This window comes from Strongylocentrotus purpuratus, unplaced genomic scaffold (assembly GCF_000002235.5).
Source record: "Strongylocentrotus purpuratus isolate Spur 01 unplaced genomic scaffold, Spur_5.0 spur5_scaffold_15, whole genome shotgun sequence".
NCBI lineage: Eukaryota > Metazoa > Echinodermata > Echinoidea > Camarodonta > Strongylocentrotidae > Strongylocentrotus > Strongylocentrotus purpuratus.
In genome coordinates this window covers 23,113,173-23,132,038 of record NW_022145600.1, presented here as the reverse complement: position 1 = coordinate 23,132,038, position 18,866 = coordinate 23,113,173, and the positions used below count along the sequence as shown (strand labels likewise).

At 36.2% G+C, this 18,866-nt stretch overlaps 1 protein-coding gene across 2 annotated transcripts in view; it reads left to right on the top strand.

Annotated features, from left to right (window-relative positions):
- Nucleotides 1-16,495, top strand: part of LOC115924093 (transforming acidic coiled-coil-containing protein 3-like) — a 52,630-nt gene extending 36,135 nt beyond the window's left edge. For both annotated transcript variants that reach the window (XM_030985846.1, XM_030985845.1), the window contains 11 exons: nucleotides 4,158-4,225; nucleotides 5,117-5,195; nucleotides 5,864-6,069; nucleotides 7,310-7,396; nucleotides 8,260-8,340; nucleotides 9,234-9,343; nucleotides 10,214-10,257; nucleotides 10,521-10,681; nucleotides 12,338-12,444; nucleotides 12,767-12,887; nucleotides 13,920-16,495. In XM_030985846.1, coding sequence (XP_030841706.1) covers nucleotides 4,158-4,225; nucleotides 5,117-5,195; nucleotides 5,864-6,069; nucleotides 7,310-7,396; nucleotides 8,260-8,340; nucleotides 9,234-9,343; nucleotides 10,214-10,257; nucleotides 10,521-10,681; nucleotides 12,338-12,444; nucleotides 12,767-12,887; nucleotides 13,920-13,991 — 1,136 coding nt within the window. In that variant the 3' untranslated portion in view covers nucleotides 13,992-16,495. The remainder of the gene's footprint in view (nucleotides 1-4,157; nucleotides 4,226-5,116; nucleotides 5,196-5,863; nucleotides 6,070-7,309; nucleotides 7,397-8,259; nucleotides 8,341-9,233; nucleotides 9,344-10,213; nucleotides 10,258-10,520; nucleotides 10,682-12,337; nucleotides 12,445-12,766; nucleotides 12,888-13,919) is intronic.
- The last annotated feature ends 2,371 nt before the right edge of the window (nucleotides 16,496-18,866 follow it).

The window sequence follows — 18,866 nt, the reverse complement described above, 5'->3', positions numbered from 1 at the left end:
CTTGGTTGTGATTGTTATTTCAACCTTGATTGTAAATTAAGTCAGTCATGGTATCTAAAGTTACATCTTCTGCAGTTTCCAATTAGCCACCAATTAATCTCTGTACAGTGTTGCATTATAGTTTAATAATCTCTATGATAAATGACTAAACAAAATTGCCAGGAAATGTAAGATATCTACCAAATCACTGTTCTTTTTTTATTATCTGAGGGTAAATATGCCCATACCCATGACACACTTTATGTATGTACGTATGTTATCGTGATTTATAAACACAGTGATTCAATAACACATTGTATCCCTTCTATATTGTGAGACCAGTACAGCTGCCAAAAATTTCCAAGGGCACATGGCTTAATTGATTGAATTACATGAACATGAACAAACACAGATGCAGTCCCACACACATATTTTGCAGACAGAGAGGGGTATTTAAAGGCACATGGTAACTTTGGGGGTTCTCGACCAAAAATGAATAAATAAATGAATGAAAAATCTAAAATAAATGATTAAAGAAAGAAAAATAGATATATTAATAAAATCAAGTTTACTTAGAAACTATCAAGTTAAAGTTTTTTCTCAAAAGATTAGGAGATTAAACTTTGGGGAATTATCGAATATCTAACCAAATGCACAGAAAAGAAATACGGAACACCAGATTACAGCTAAAGGATAAGCCTGCTTAAAACCCCATACCGTAAGTGCCTTTCCAATCAGTTTATCACGATTATGCCCATGATTGACTAATTTATGCTTATTCTTGAATCGATTGAATCTACTTGCAACAAACTTAAAGACTCCATTATTATTTTGGTTCAACTATCTTTCTCACTTTTATTCAGCTCAAAGTATAAGAATGAGATAACAGCTCTGTACTAGCTTCTGTCCCTCATGAAATTGATATCATTTTACTTTCAGTTTCAGTATACATAACAGTGTGTTGGGTTGAATAAATGGGGAACTGTTGCAGTACCTGATAGTCTTGTATGGAAACCGTACATATATATGTTTTTATTGTCACCTTCACACTGATATAATACATGACCAAGTCCAAGTAGTTTGTGTGTAGACTTTACGCTTGCATGTTTTCCTCATCATTCCCACACAAAAACAGTATATAAATACCAGTGCCAGATAGTTGTGTGTGAAGACCTTTTTGTGCCTGTTTTTATCATCATCAACACTAACACGGTACATTACCAATGCCAGGTAGTCTTGTTTTAAGACTCTCTACGTGTGTGTCTAGTGTCTACAATGTCATTCCCACTAACACAATCAATGCTAGATAGTCTGGTTTGCAGACCTTTCATTTGCACTTGACTTTGACACCCCCACATTAACACAGTACACTACAAGAGCAGGTAGTCTGGTTTGCAGACTTTCCAGTTTCCATGTGTGTGTTTATACTGTTATCGTGACCCTAATACAATATATATTACATAACCATTCTTGTAATCAGCGAAAGAATTTTTTATATATACATCTCTACTACTGTGAAGTCATGTTTTATGACACCTAATCAATGAGCGGGTACTGCCTGCATATTTATTCTGTCTGCCAGTCAGTCATTCAAGTGCTATCCTCACATGTTTCAAAGTCCATCACATTATGTGTATATAGCTTCATATTTCCTTGTTTCCTGCCATAATAAAACTGGAATAGAAAGAGATAGAGTATGGTATGGATGGAAGAGGAAGGCTAAAATTATAGTTTGTGTGAATCATGTAGACTGACTGAAGGAATTTTAACGTGGGAAGCTTTCCAATCGGATCAAGGAATTTCATGTGGACAAAATCAGGATCCAGTTTCAAGGAAATCTCATTTGGAATGTAACATGGGTCTCTTTTGGAACGTTTTGGAGCTAGTTTTTGCAAAATTTCATTTGGAATACCGGTAGATAACTGTGGATACATGCATTTATCATAATGTTGAAGTATTATTTTGCTGTCCTGTTTGATGTACTGGTGACAACTGCAGTATTCTGCAAGAAAGTTGTATGTTGGCTTTGTAAGTAAAAAAACAAACACAAAATTTGTATTGTTATTGGATGGTATTGGAGGGTGAGAAAAATGCCACCCATGCAGCTACAGATTGTTTATGCACATACACACATGTGCTAATACAGTCAACTATATTAAAGTGTATTTGTTGTATACAGGCCATAATACACTGTTCACCCTACTGTATTGTATACATAACAATACATATTGATAGTAGTTCTTTTGTCAATTGGTTTTGTTATATGTTATATCCTTGTAAGGAACACGCATCCATTCAATTTCAGAAGGTATTTAAAGTTTCGAGCTTGATGCTGGTTGGATAAATGTCATACAATTACATGTATTAGATACTATTACAGTGAAACCCGTCGACAAAGACCACCCAAGGGAGACAAGAAAAATGTACAAGTTCCTTGAGTACATGTTTCAGTGAGAAACCATTTTCAAGTGAAACAAAAAATGTGGTCTTTGTAGACAGATGGTCCTTCTATACAGGTGGTCACTATAAAGCAGGTTTGACTGTACAGTGTATAACCCAACTGTTGCCGAGCTGCAGTTGCCTAAGCATGTATTATTGTGACTTTAAGGTTAACTGTGAACCATAAAGAATTATTGAATGTGAACAAAGGTGGACTAATCCCTCATGCAAATATAGTCGTCAGGAGACTTACTGACTTTCATACTGTCCTTATAAACTTGATTCAACTGTAATTAGACCCAACAAAAAGTTTGGAAACTCAAGTATGATCATTAATATCTCCCTTGTCATGGCATAATCATTGCTATGTTTAGGATCATTAGAAAGTGGATTTATTCCTTTTTAAAATGATACCTTTTTAAAATGATACCTCATTGTTATGATTGTTCAGTCATGGAATGTGCAGTAGATCAAAAAGGTCAAATGTAAAAAAGGCTCTTGTTCGACTGTGCAATCGAATTGCCCTATTGCGTGGTCCTTTTCAACAGTCATTAACCTGAAGCATGATGCATCAGATAGTTGATGATCAAACACCAACAAATATTGCATGACATGTCAGCATAGTGCACGCATTTCAGATTTAGATTCTTTAGAATTTGGCATTCATGGATGACCAGGTGGGAATAATAGCCCCACTGTCATTTACAAAAACCACACTCTATTATTTCAAAGAAAGAAGAGTGCGCTGCATAACAATACGAGTGTTACCAGTTCATTTTGCTTTTTTCACTTTTGACCCTTCCCCTTATTCCGATGTACTGCTCGCTCCATGTCTGCTAAATCATAACAAATATGTTTCATTTTAAAGAAGAATAAACTCGCTTTCTAATGACAATAATCAAAGCGATGATTATACATGTACCATGATAAGGGAGCTATAATAGATCCAACATGTGTTTCCAAACTTTTTTTGAGGGGTTAGTTTCAAATGGCGTGTATTAATCAACTTTGGACTTGTAGAACAAATTCAAAGGTTAATCCCACTGATGTCAAAGGCGAAAAACTCACTTAAAGATGAAGTTGAGTGCTGGTCATGCGATTGCATTGTGAAAGAAACGGTGTGGAATCGACCAGAAAAGGTTGATCATCTAGCAGATAAGAATTTGTGTGTATTGTAAGGTTCTGGAATCATCAAAATGATAAGAAATTTGATCAAGTCTTAGTAAAGTTACAAACACTGTACACAGAAAGATGTATATGGGACTACACGAACACGTGGCGTAAAAATTCTACCCCCCCCCCCCCCCGAGTTTTACGATTGGAATATGAAGGCATTTGAAGAGCCATGCTTTTCAGGGAACATGTCTTATCTGATGTTCTTTCACGCTTGCATAATAAGAATGATAATGCTCACAAATTATTTTCACCTCTTCCCAGAACTCAACCTTCTCTTTAAGCAGGACTGCACTACTTGTAGCCACATGCGCTCTCTTTATAGCAAGCAATGCCTAAGCGGTACCCGTTGGTCACCCATGATCAGCTTTTTCTTATTTTCTAGTAATTGAGAGCTGAATTGATGAGATAACCACCTGTCAATGACCATGCAGGGAGGTCTAATCCCTCCTGGCCAAACTAGTGCAGACAGGCTTTAAGATGTGGAAATAGAAGCTATGTGGAGTTGTGGTTACAGGATAATTGATGAAATGCTTCTCTTTTATTCTTTGTTTCTTGTGTCATAGTGTTTGCCAATAGTGATCCTACGCACTTTGATGTGGACTATCTGGCACAAGCAGGAGGCTCAGATGAAGTAAGTCTTGATAAATTACTTTTTTTAATTTTTAAAGTCAATTTAGGTCTTGAGATCTTATCTAAGATTTTGACAAAAGATCACAGTGGTCTACCGATATATGGTTTTTCTTTTTACAGATTAATACTCGAAGACAATTGTAATTATATGTAGCTAAAACGCCTGAAAATGCTTATTTATTCTGTTTACTTCCCAATTTTTTATTTACATGGAAATTGTGTGATTAAAATGTCTTCCCCCCCCCCCCCAATTTTTATGTTTATAAAGCTAAATTCATGACATTGAAGGGGTTGGTGAACAAATATGTATTGAAAAAGTCTCCTAATTTGTTTGGAGTTTCATGCAGTTAAATTAGTTTACACAATTAAAATAAAAAAGTTGTTGATATAGCACTGATCTGCTGAAAATTTTGTTTTGTGGTATTGCTACGTATACACAATAAGAAGCCTGACAATTATTGACAGTTTGACACAGTCGTATGTGATTATTGGGATCCGGTATCTTTGTCTCAGATTCTGAAACAAAATCCTGGATTTAGCTCATGCTGCAATAATAATTATAAACCTTTAGGTCAGTCAGGAAACCCATGACTTTCACAAGCCGATCGCCTGTCTGATTATCAAGATATTTATGATGAAAATCAAAACCAAATTTTATGTTTTCCTAACAGTTTTCATAACACTACAGTCTATTGGGGAAAACGAGTATCATAAACCGGTCACTCAAAGATTTGTACTTTTCTGAGGCACTTCATGATCATTTTGAAGCGCAATTTTTTTAGGGCTTCAATATTACACCATATCACAGACACTGATAACACGTAGGGCCGTGCATCTCAGATCTAACATTGTTAAACGATGCCTTTAACTTATTGTTCTATTGATCCAACAGTTCAAGGAGTCGGCGTTGGCCAGGCAGTCTCTTTATGTCAAGTTTGATCCTCTTGTCAAAGGATGCCCAACACCACAAGGTAAAGAGATTTCACTTTTTCAGGGGTGGGAAGAAAGAGAAGGAAATGGAGAACGAGAGATTTCTCATAGTAGAAAGTATTTCATTGGTGATGTGTGTATGCATGAGGAAAGCAGTAGTGAATTGGAAATCTATTTTAAACAATCATCATGGAATGTACCCCAAATAAAGTTGCATGTAAGCTTTTACAACAAAATAATTTATATTTAAAACAATGCAATCTACCTGAAAAAAGTTGCTTTTAAGCATTTACTTCTAAATAATATATATTTAAAACAATGGAATCTACCCAAACAAAGTTGCCTGTTATCATTTACATCAAAATGATTTCTAATTAAAGCTATGGAATCTACCTAAACAAAGTGCCTTGTTACCATTCACAACAAAATGATTGTGTAGTGTGTAGATGCAGGGAGAAAGAGTAAGGGGACAGAGAGAATATGACAAACTCTGAAGAGTGCTGGTGAACAAGACAAACAAAGAGAGAGAGAGAAAGAGAGAGAGAGAGAGAGAGAGAGAGAGAGGTAGAAGAAGAAGAGGAGATTCTAATCATTTTCATCATAAAATATTTGATGCTACTATGAGGCAGTAGAAAGATACAAAAGAAGAATCTGTCAGACTTTTAATATCATCTCCAACATTTTTTCTCCAACTTGCCTGGACCCCCAGGCCCATCAGCTCTGCCTGCCTTAGAGCCCGAGGGCGGAGACCTGCTTCAGATGCAGACCCCTCCCCCAGGCCAGGTCCTTGACGGTAGGGCCAAGAGGAGAGCAGCCGCCAATGAGAGGTCCAACACCAGTCCAGAGAACACAGCAGCCAGCAAGAACGTGGAAAACCTACTGCAGTACACTCCTAAGAGTGATTTCGATTCAGAGGTAAGCATTTGTCGAGGTGCACACATATTTTTCCTCAAGACACGTAGAGGGGACTGTTTCTCAAAGACTAAGATCGACTTTAAGTTGGACTTAAATATGGCAGGCCGTTCATGCCACCGGTTGCTCTCACCATTATGATGTTTAGATAATATTTTTTCCTTCAATTATAAATTATCAAAGAAATATAAATTCTGTAGATTTGTGACCATGATTTGTACGTCCCTTGAGAGACCAATGCCAGTAAAAGGTGAGAGCAACCAGTGGCATGAATGACCTGCCATAGTTAAGTCCAACTTAAAGTCGATCCTAGTCTTTGTGAAACACTCGATCCCAGTCCTGTAGTAAAATCCTTAAAATTGAAAACCTTAACTCAACTCTTATAATGACTACATGTAGGTGTTTTCAATTTAGTTCCACCTTTGTACTAGAATCTGGAAAAGATTGAACATCTGGAACTTGTGAATCTTATTGTATAACATATTTTAATGGGGATTATCGCTTCACAGTTACTTTCTAAGTTATAACACTCATCAAATTCCTGACTTTATTCCAGGATAAAACATATCTTATTTCTAACCCTAAACACTTAACCTGCCTAAACCCCAATTACACCCAAATCTCTTACACTACTTGATGAACAAAGTAACATTTAGCTTTGTGTAGATATTGCCTGAGTGAATGTCAGATCGCTGAACCCTGAGGATCCTCCTAGGCACATACGGAACCTCATCTACAACCAATAGTTCAAGTATTTGGGGATATTAAAACACATGTACATGTATGTTCCGTAATTTTCAATGAAATGATACTGGATATATTTTGATTATCTTATGCCTTGTGCAGTGGGGATATCATGTTTACATGTTTCGCTTTGTCATACCAATATTGTTACGACATACCAACGAGGGTTTACCAAACTGTGATAGCTCCAATTTGTAGATATTTGCAAGTTCTGTGCAAGGTTTATGCATGCTCAAACTTAAACTTCTTTACCAAAGCACTCACTTTGATGGAGTTCATTTTTAATTCATTTACCCATCCCAATTTAGATCAGGGATGCCAGTTTTCAGGCAATAGCCTTTAATTCAGGCCCTGGCAAGTTATTTTCAGAATATAGTTTAGGCTTTTTGTGTACAAATAGCTCATTCTAGGTGATTTTCAGGCCTTCTGATCAAACTGGCATTCCTGTTAGATGTATTATATGCTTATTGCTATGTTTTGTTGTATTTGTTTTGTTTAGGATCCAATGGATAGTGCCAACTCAAGCACTGAAATTCCTTCCTCAGTACCTCAGACAGTCACCAGCAGTGATGAAGGCATAGTACAGGTAAAGCGATGCCATGGTGATTGTGATGATGGTGGTGGTGGTGGTGGTGATGGTGATGATAATGGTGATGATGATGATGATGATGATGATGATGATGATGATGATGATGATGATGATGATGATGATGATGATGATGATGATGATGATGGAGATGGCGGTGGCGGTGATGGTGGTGATGTTGATGGTGGTGGTGGTGATGGTGGTGGTGGTGGTGATGTTGATGGTGGTGGTGGTGGTGGTGGTGGTGGTGGTGGTGGTGGTGGTGGTGGTGATGTTGATGGTGGTGATGTTGATGGTGGTGGTGGTGATGGTGGTGGTGGTGGTGGTGATGTTGATGGTGGTGGTGGTGGTGGTGATGTTGATGGTGCTGATGTTGATGGTGGTGGTGGTGATGTTGATGGTGGTGGTGGTGGTGGTGAAGATGGTGGTGATGATGATGATGATGATGGTGATCTAGATGATGGTGATAATGCAGAGGAGAAGGATAAAGAGAAAGAAAGAGAAGAAGGAGTGTAGTGATGACGATAGACAGGATGATGATGAATGGTGATGTCGGTAATGACGATGATGGCTAAAGATGATGGTGATAGTGATAGAGATGGTGTTGATGATATATGATTCTGATATTCAACATACACAATTTTAAACACACACCAGAAGGAAAAAAAACAATTTGGATGTAATTTACTCTCTACACTTTTCCTGTTTGCAGACGTTGTATGTCTTTCAGAGGCATCCACCAAAAGATTTACATTGAAACATATTTTTTATGCGCCTCTTTACTTTTCTCTTATCTCATTTTTCTCCAATTCTATTTTTCTCTAATTTTTTCTTCTTCTACAATTTACCTTTCCTTTGCGTAGATCCTGCGTTACTCACAGGCAGATATGGATGCTGCAGTGTTAGAGGCTGCTAGGTCAGCAAGCATCGAAGCACAGAGAGTCGTAAGTGTATTAATAACTATTTTATATTTCATGATAAAGTTTGTTATTGTTCTTTTATTGTGTAAAAAACTTGCCAGGAGTGCATTAATAAATAAATGTGGAAATCTTATTTATAACACTTCCAGCTCTTCTTTCTTTTTCCATTTGCTCCACTTAATAAGAATAAAATCTCCATCTATTCAGAATAATATTGTATTTCTGTTATTAATAAAGTGACCCCTCCTTCCCCCCCCCCCCAAAAAAAAAAAAAAAAAATAATCAATTTTATATTGTTGCTCATTTCTTGAAAATTAAAGAAACAAACTTAGCTGTCCTAAAGAATAATCACTAAATCTCAATGGTTTGATCACTTATTCACTAATCATAGTTAATTGGGAAAACCAAATTGATATGCCATATAGTATATCTGTACAGCGCTCAGAGACGTCCGAGATGTATTAAAGATAAAGACCAGTTATGGTCATGCGATTGCATTGTGAAAGAAACGTTGTGGGATCGATCAGAAAAGGTTGATCATCTAGCATATAAGTATTGGTGTGTACTGCAAGGTTCTGGAATCATCAAAATGATAAGAAATATGGCCCAGTCTTCGTAAAGTTACAAGCACTGTACACAGAAAGATGTATATGGGACCGCGCACACGTGCGTTTATCTCTCACACACCAATAGATAAACTAATTTACCAAATATATCAATTAGTAGGCGGTTTCCCGGCAAAATTTTTATCATAATGTATTAGTCAAAACATACCGTACTCTTTCACATGATTGGTAATAAGAGCTTCCATTTCATTTTTTGAAATCGGGGCTTTTCCAATACTGGTCTTTACCTTTAAGTGCTGTATAAAAGTTGAATATTATTATTATTATATTATGTCTCATGTTACTTTGCAGGCTGAAGAAAAATACAAGGAATATGAAAAGAAGTTCCATTCAAGCAACGAGAATATCAAAGAAGTCACCAAGTCCAAGGAGGTGTTAGAGAAATCCAGTTCAGATATGAGGTGAGTAATAAAACTCCATCGGTAGTGGTGATGGTACCATACTACAGTCAAACCTGCTTTAGTGACCACCTGTCTACAAAGGCCACTTATTGTGTTTCCCTTGGGCGGTCGCTATAGATAAGTTTGACTGTAGAAGCAAATGCTGGAATTTCATTGAATATTGCTGTGAAGTAGCTTACAAAACTAAGTGGTATGATAAAATGTGTATGGAGTGTAAAATGCAAACTCGTAATTTCATGGCATTGAGTCAGAACTATATCATTGGGATATGGAGCTAGTAAATATCTGTACTACCATCAATCATTAGACTTGTTCTTCTTATCTTACAGTTACATGTCATTCAGATTCGTCAAAACACAAAAAAAAATTCTCCGATATTGCTATTAGTTGTGCCCTTAGTGTTGCGGCGCATCTTTTCATGCCACTTCATTTTGCTAAAGTTCCTTATCTAGCATGAGGACATATAAATCAGAGTCCACCCTAGGCTTTTCATAGTTCGTAGTTGAGATTTTGATTCTTGTTGTAAGGCTTGAGACATACGATTGATGACGGCAGACTACAACCATAAAGCCAAGGCCTAGGTTCTGACGTTCAAACTTTTTATTGTTAGGATTAATGTAGTATATCGCTTATTAATTTATTCATTATTACGGAGCTTGTTATTCAATTTTTCAAATGTACGTTATGTAGTGCTGTAAAACAACAAACTTTCTAAAATGTTGAGAGAGCACCAGTTTACGCAAGTATCATTTTAACAGCTTGCAAAAGTTTCTGGTTATAGAGTATACGTTGCACAAATTAGATCTCTTGAAAAAGCTTGAAATATATATTTTTTGTTTGTATAATTATGTTATGTTAATCATCTTGCAGAGCACTGATCATGGAATATGAGAAATCTATACAGCAACTAATGGGTGAGTTATTCTAAAATGTGCAAGGAGAATTTCAACATTTTTCAAGTCACATATTTTGTTATTTCTTGGGAACATTTGTACAGAAAATGAAAGAAATGTATATTGATGATAAAATCATATTACAAAAAATTCAAGTCCTTATACAAAACTAGCTGATTGATTTTCTGTACGCAGCATCACAGCTCAAATGCTAATATAAAAGGGTTGGGTCATGGTTGGGATGTCATTTTATGTATTTTCTTTTTTCTTTTGAATGTTTACAGTGGACGTGTCGCAGGCCAAGACTTCATCAGACGACAAGGCGTCGCAGCTGCAGAAAGAAAAGGACCAAGCCCTTGAGGACATGGCCTCAGTCGAGAGTGCCTTCAGCGACCTGCACAGGAGATATGAGAAGTTAAAACAGACGCTTGATGGCTACAGAAAGGTATGGTTGGGTTTCTGTTTCCACAGAGTCATATTAAAGAGAAAGTTGAGTTCTGGTCATGCAGTTGCATTGTGAAAGAAACCTTTGAGGAATCTATCTAAAAGGGTGTTCATCTAGCACATAAGTAATGGTGTGCTGCAAGGTTCTGGAATCATCAAAATTTGGCCCAGTCTTGGCAACGTTACAAGCACTGTACACAGAGAGATGTATATGGTACTACATGAACATGTGGCATAAAAATCTGTCCCGATTTATATGATGTTACATGCCATATTTCTAAATATTAAGGCATTTGAAGAGCCATGCTTTTCAGGGAACATTTTGGCCCGAATTCACAAAGGAGGTTTATCGACAACAAACCTCCTTTTGTTTTTTACAAACCAGGTTTGTAAAAAACGCGTCAAAATGTGTCATATGACGTATGAAAACCAAGGTTTGTCGACAAACCTCCTTTGTGAATGTGGGCCATATTGTCTGAAGTTTTTCCACACTTGCATAATACAATGATTGCGCTCACAAATTATTTTTCTCCTCTTCCCAAAACTCGACCTTCTCTTTGAGCGTTGTTTACTCAAAATTTGTTTAAGCTACCTTTAAAATAATGCTTTCAAAATAAGATAACATAACGTAAGCATTGTGGTTAAACTTCTGTTTCTGTTTCTGTTTCCAGAGAGCCGTATTTAGCCTTGCTCACTCAAAAACTTTGTTAAACTATCTTTTAAAAAAATGCTTTGGCAAATAAAATAACATAACTGTGAGCATAGTGCTCTTCACATTGTTACAGTGCACTCTGTATGTCCATACTGCATTTCACATCTCAAAGTATCCTACAAGTCGACCAACTGTGCCAACTTTGTTGCAATCATCGCCCTTTTTTCACCGTCACGTGGCAGTTATTTGTTCCTAAAATATGTCTCATTTTACATCTGCTTTTATTTTTTAGGCAGTTTGCCAAATCATGTGCAATAGGAGGCTGATTATGAAAATGTCCTTGATGCTTGCATAAATGAAAATAGAGATATTCAAGCGATGTTCATTCTGTTCCATGGATAGATGTCACATTCTAACATCTACGTGCATTTGTTTACTAGAAATAATGACTCCATATGTATTTAGTCTTTGGTGCATAGCCCATTTCATATTTGCTGTTGTTTCACACTCCCTTAAAGATGGTTTGTCCTCTTTTGCAGACATTTAAACATGAAGTTCCATTCCATGAATCCATTGGTATATTGAAGAGGTCTGTTATTGGGAACCTCCCACCATGTGAAAAAATTAAAAGTGGAAGTGTTGTGGTGTAGTGGTTAAATCGTCAGACTTTGGATCACGGTCCGGGGTTCGGGTCCCGCCACAGCACTAATGTCCTTTGGCAAGACATTAATCTACATTTGCCACTCTCCACCCAGGTGTGAAATGGGTACCGGTAGGTAGGAATTCCTTGAATGCTGTGAGCACTGAAATCGGTAGACTAGCAGAGCCGGGGTAATATTGGGAGTGCCTTCAGCACCTAGCATGGTGGATATGTGCGCTATATGAATATCCAATATTATATATATTTTATTAAACACTCACCAAGTATCATGGAGTTTGCACAAGTCTGCAAAACGGATTTATGCCTTTAATTATTTCTTCCATTTCCTTTTGTCTTTGTCACAGAATGAGGAGACATTGAAGAAGCATGTAACTGAATACCAGGGCAAGGTGAAGAAACAAGAGCAGAGATACCAGACACTTAAATCACATGCAGAGGAGAAAATAGAAAAGTGAGTCCAATCACTAATATTATAATGAACATTACTGTATAAGCCAACATTTTCATGTATCAATACTAATACAGATAGCAGACGAAATATTTCTTGTGAAATGTCACAAATTTGTCTGTAGTGGTCAACTATATTGTTTCCTTTAAGAGGAAACGTTTGTTGAAAAGCCTGTATAAAAAGGCCACCACCTGTCTAGAGTGACTGCTTTTTGTGCTAATTTCCCTTGGGTGATCTTGATGAACAGGTTCAACTGTTAAAATGAAAGACATATGGAAATTAACTTCTCATTAATTTTCTATATTCTCTGTATTTTTCTGCGCAGAGCCAATGAACAAATCACCAAGGTAACCAAGAGTTACCAGTCCGAGATTGCTGGTCTCACGGCAAACTTGAAGAGAGAACAGATGAACGTAGAAGGTCTGGAGAAAACAATTCAACAAAAGGTAAGATCCATCTTGGTTACTTGTTATGTAAGTCTAAGAAAACTTGAGTTTTGATCGTTTGATTACATTGTGAAAGAAAAGAACCTGCCTGGAAGCACTCACTATGAATATGACTGACAAAGAAAGCGGACAAAATATACAGTTCCTCAGGTAGACAAAGGAACATCCCTTCACTGCTATTATGTACAAATGTGTAGAACAGGTGTCACATGCATATTCACCTGTTTACATAATAGCAGTGAAGGGATGTTCCTTTGTCTACCTGAGGAACTGTTTATTTTGTCCGTTTTCTTTGTCTGTCATATTCATAGTGACTGGATCATTCTCGTAATGTAATCAAGTTTAATGCACAAATCTTTGTTAAATGCTTTCACCTTGTTACAAATTATTTCATTCACCTGTTACAAATCATTGTATTTCAATAGTCAGTTTGCAAACATGTCATTAAAGATGATGGCTTAACCTACCTATCAACACATTATGTATGCACTTTGCATTCTGACTATTGAAATACGGTTATTCGTAAACAAGTGAATGAAATCATTTAGGCACTTAACAAAGATTTCTGCATTTAATTTGATTATATTACAAAAATGGGAAATGTAAATTATTGAATACATAAGAATTTTACATCCAAGATTTGGGAATGATCAAAATAAATGTTTGGTCCATCATTTTCATTTTGTTGTTGTTGTCCTATTTCAAATACGAGGGCATTTTAAAGAGCACTCCTTTCCAAGAGACATTTCTACTATGGTATCTTTTGTGACTGACATACAAATAATAAAACAGCTCACAAAGTGTTTTCCATCTTTAATAGAAGACAATCATTTCTTTAAGTGTATATAATCAGTGTCCAAGGGCAAACAACCTTTGTGAAATTAACAAGAACTTCTAAATCTAGAAGAAAACAAAATATTTAGAGATATGTCAAGACCCTTGCAATTCATCAATGTCTTAAAATGAGCCATTAGTGTGAAAAAAGATTATTAGAAATGATCCTTGTTTTTTTTTCCCCACCAACCATTGCAGACCAAACAATGCGGAGAGTTGACAAATATTTGTGATGAACTCATTTCCAAAATGGGAAGCAGCGGTCAATGAGAACAATATCAGTGCGGGAGCAGATTTCTGATGCAGCTGGAATAAAAAGCAATCATCGATCTGCTTTGAACACTTATTCTTGTGGATCATATAGTACTTGTGTAACATATATGGAGATCGACTTCAGACAGAGATGGACTCGTGGAAGCTCATGCGATGCGGAGAATATACATTTTGTTTACACTGTTGGGTCGTGTAGGACGTATCTATTATTACGATGTGTGAGTAACGGAACGATACGGACAACTTTGTGAATAGCTGGATATGCTGTGATGCCAAATTCTTGGATTTATCTGAGAATATTATACGATAGTAGAACAACTTTTTGTTATCTTGCGGGTACTTTAGATGTACTGTATGCCTGGTACGGCAGTCATGCTGATGTTGTTGAACACATGTGCACTGTATTTCTAAGATGTACTTTTTTTACGAAGGAAGAAAAATTGTTCTAAAGAAGAACAATTATTGCCAGACCTTGCAATTTAAGAATAGCATCAGTTATCTTGTGTAGGGATGGACTCCATTGTAGGATTGGACGGCTATGAAATAAAACAAGATGCTAGAAACATTTAGAGTAATATAATGTTAATATTCTAGTGTCTCATACCATAGCCTTCATTGAACGTGAATACTATTAGAATTAAACATGAGCTAATAAAGAGAGATAGTTGTGATGTGCACATACAGTTTCCTCCCACATTTAATGAACCATGAATGTGCACGCCTTTCTGTGACAAAACTCTCTGTACTCTAATAGCTATGGAATCCGCCTGTCGGAGGCCGTTTAGTTTACATACATACATGCACCCCCTCTAATTTAGTCTTCACTGCACTGGTTAATTATTGAAAGCTGGAAACGAATTGTAACTGAACATAAAACGGAGTGTGATCGTATGTAGAATCATTGAGCCTCATTTACACTTGACACAGTAAACCCGCCTGCAGCAAAGTGCCCGATGGGTTAAACAAAAAGTGGCCGCAGGAAACAACAGCCCCTACACGTTCCGTGTAGGCTTTGTACTACAAGATACAGGAACGTGAAGCCCGCCATTTTTATGTCATTGTATATTGCTGTGCCATTTGTTCTGGCGGTTTACAGTGATAGGTGTGAATGAGGCTTCTCTCGCTAATGATTTCTATGTGATTTGGAGATGTCGCCATCAAATTTTTGATGGAATGTGAGGATATTGCGCTTATGGTCCACTGTTTGCACTGCAGATTAGATAATTCAGTAATGCCCACTTTGTGAAAACTGAAAAATTAGGTCGGTTAGATTATACATGTATAGGTAAGTTGGACTTTGTCACAAAGTCATATAAACCTATAGTGATCTCGTTTGAAACTTTTATTTAGATTTCTTTCATTTTATTTGGCCAGTCAATGATGATCTTGCAAGTATGCTTGATATCTTTGTTCTTCTGCGATTAATTGTGTTGTAAGTATATCGTACATTCACAGTAATTTATTTTTACATAATCTGCAAATACCTGTATAGACAAATAATGAATTTATGAATGTATCAAATGTGTGTATCTTACCTAACACATTATATGCTGGATATAACGTTTGCTTTGTAACACATCATAATATAATATCCATCCATGATTTCTATGTGCTCTTTGATTCAGGGTAGTAAATGTAATAAATTGTAAACAGATATATGATGCTATAGGAAACTGGCAACGCAGGGCTACATAGTTCCATGACTGCTCGCGTCAGGGCGACCATAATAGTTCTGTAATGATGTTTGAGGTTTGCTTTAATACCTAACTGCTAAGAAATCATGTATATGCTTGTATTAAAGTCAACCAGGGGATTGACAGCTTTAAATCCTCTCCGAGGGACTTTGTTATGAGGATCATAGCCTTACCTAAGGGCATGAGCCCATTGACTTGGTTTTGAACCCAGGGCCTCCTGGTCACGAGACCACTGCTCTACCACTGATCCATCATGCCTCCTCCAGTGCACTATGATCAAGGGATAATGAGCAAGGGAATACACCTGTTTACTAATATATTTAAATTCATGCAGGTTTCTCTTCAGATCCCCTGGTCACTGGTTGATTCACTTGCCATATACCGTACATATCTATATAGATAAAACAGACCATTAAATTGTGTTGCTGTGTATGGTCAACCTCTGGCAAGCTTTTGAATTTTGAACAGAATCCTTTTTATTTGCATAAAACAAGTCTGTTCATACCCTACTAGCATTGTAAGTAAGGCATTGTAACTTATTTAAGATTTAAAATCTAATTTCTTTGACAATTTATGAATTTCATTAGATAAGTAATGTGGTACAAGCCAATCCACTCTACTCACCATAACTTGTTTTAAGCAAGCAATCTCATGACATGCCTCTACATGTACGTCCATTGCGTTTAAAAAACTTTTAATCTGGTTGAAACAGCTTTACGTACCTTGTAGATCAACTTGGGTTATTTATCTTGCAGGCAAGAATTTGACTGGATGAAAGTTTTATAGACAAGATAGGCTGTATCAAACTCCACTGGACAGTCTTGTGCAGTTCAGACCCTAACATCACAAATATGAAGGGAAATTATTGGCATATTCACTGTCCCGAGAATTCAAGCTTATCGATCAATATCCAAGTGTGTTTAAGGATGTTTTATAACCGACAAGGCATCCCTTTGCTACTTGATCATTGAAAAATGATTGTGTCACGCTGATAGTTTGTTGTGCAGGCTATTTATAATGCAATGTGCTTTCCTGGAGGATAGTGATAAGTGTTGTAAATGCTGGATGAGTTGTGACTTTTATTGTTGTTCAGTGCTTTACTAGGACAGGGGGGTGTTTCACAAAGATCCTAAGTTGAACTTATCTTCAAGCATAGAATGTTGATTCAAATCATTCATATTTTCTATTGTCAAGGAGATTTCATATTCTTGATGTGGAATTTATGAAAAGTCTATAATACTTGATTTTCGCTTTGAATATATTTTATTTTAAGGCTACAAATGGCTCTCCATTATGTTTAAGTCCAATTTAGAGTTAAGTTTGACATAGGATCTATGTGAAACATCCCCCAGGAAACGTATAATGTAGGTAGCTGTCGTATTTCGGCAATGATGAGGGTTGAACTGGTGTCAACACATTTTCTTTCTATTTTGATGTGATGTTCATTGTCAGATTTCAAAGTGCTTTTGTGATGATATTACTGCTATTGCCTTCTTGAGTTTCAGTAGAGAGATATCAGTTTATTTTCAAATATATGTATTTCAGACGGAGTGACATAATGGACGAGATTGTAGTCATTACCTCAAAGACATTTAGATGTAAATTTGCTGAATGTGTACTTTGAAATCTTATCTTTGGTAGCATTCACAAGCAGTGTACAAAGTGTGTATTTTGTACTGATTGAATATTGTGGAAAGTACTCTGAACTTTTATGGTAGGTAATCAATCTTGATTGTACGCTAATCAATTTTGAAGTTTGGCTTTATTTTCAAACTTATTTGGAAAAGATTTGCAACACAAAGGAAATTTGAACACCTCCAAGAGAAATCATAGATGCTTCTATCATTCTATGAATTCTTGATATAGATTGATCGTTTTGTTTAGGAATTTTGAACTATAGATATACAGCTGTAGATGAAGGATGGCTGTCCTGTCGAAATATGAACTTTGGAGAACAAACTACTAAAGGTTGTAATGATCAAATATTATCCAGAAAAGTCCAAGAATATTTGAGTTTACACAAGTTCAGTCATTACTTGTTTGTCCCAGCCCTAACTCCAACCCCCCCCCCCCAAAAAAAAAAAATCAGTCAAATTATCACCCTGTGCCATATAACAACATGGATATAGAAAAATTGAGCATACTATTACCCCAAAAAAGCCTTTCGAACATATTAATGTCTACAGGCATGCAATGTCAAATATGTTATCTCCTTATTCATAAATCATACACGAAGGAACGTCATAATCACAAGTTTGTTGTGCTTATCATCAATCATAGAAGACCGAAAAGGTGAAAATGTCAGATGCAACATTAAAAATAAAAATAATTTGCTTTCTTTGGAAGTATTTTCCAGAAAAAAATGATTGTTTTGCAAAGTTGAGTGATTTATGGAAGTGACAAATATTTATTGAGGTAGAGGTGTGAAAAGTTCAAAGTCTCTTACCGGTAATATTTTCACAATCTGGATTATGATGTCTAGATTGTATTATTACAATCTTGCTTCTCAATACAACAAAATCCAGGGGAGTGTTTCACAAAGATCCTAAGTTGAACTTGTCTCTAAGTTGGACTTAACAATTATGGAAAGCCATTAGCATCCTAAGAAATATTTTGTCAAAGTTATTGTAAAAGGCATAAAATGTTGATTAAAATCATTCATATTTTCTATTATCATGGGAGATTTCATGTTCTTGATGTGGAATTTATGAAAAGTCTAAAATACTTGAATTTTTGCTTTTGAATATATTTCATTATAAGGCAACGAATGGCTCTCTGTAATATTTAAGTCCAACTTAGAGTTAGTGAAACACCCCTCAGTAGAGGCCCTCGACTCGAATTTATAGGAATTAAATTTTTATTCTTGTGTGCAAATTGAGTAGATTGAAGAAAATGTAACTTTTGTACAGTTTGCAGCAGCCTTATTTTATTTACTTTGCTTGTAAATATGGCGTGTACATTGACCATTTTGACACAGAGCATGATTGCAATGAAATGTACTAAAGATTTGTTCATAAATGGAATATAATAATAACGACCTATCTCATTGACATGAATGTATGCTAGATATTTTGTCCTGTGTATATTTCCTGCTTATTTTTTCCCCATTCTTTTTTTTTCTTCAATGACTATTTTGAGCTTCCGTTGAGATTTATGTTACAAAGTTTTCTTTGTACAA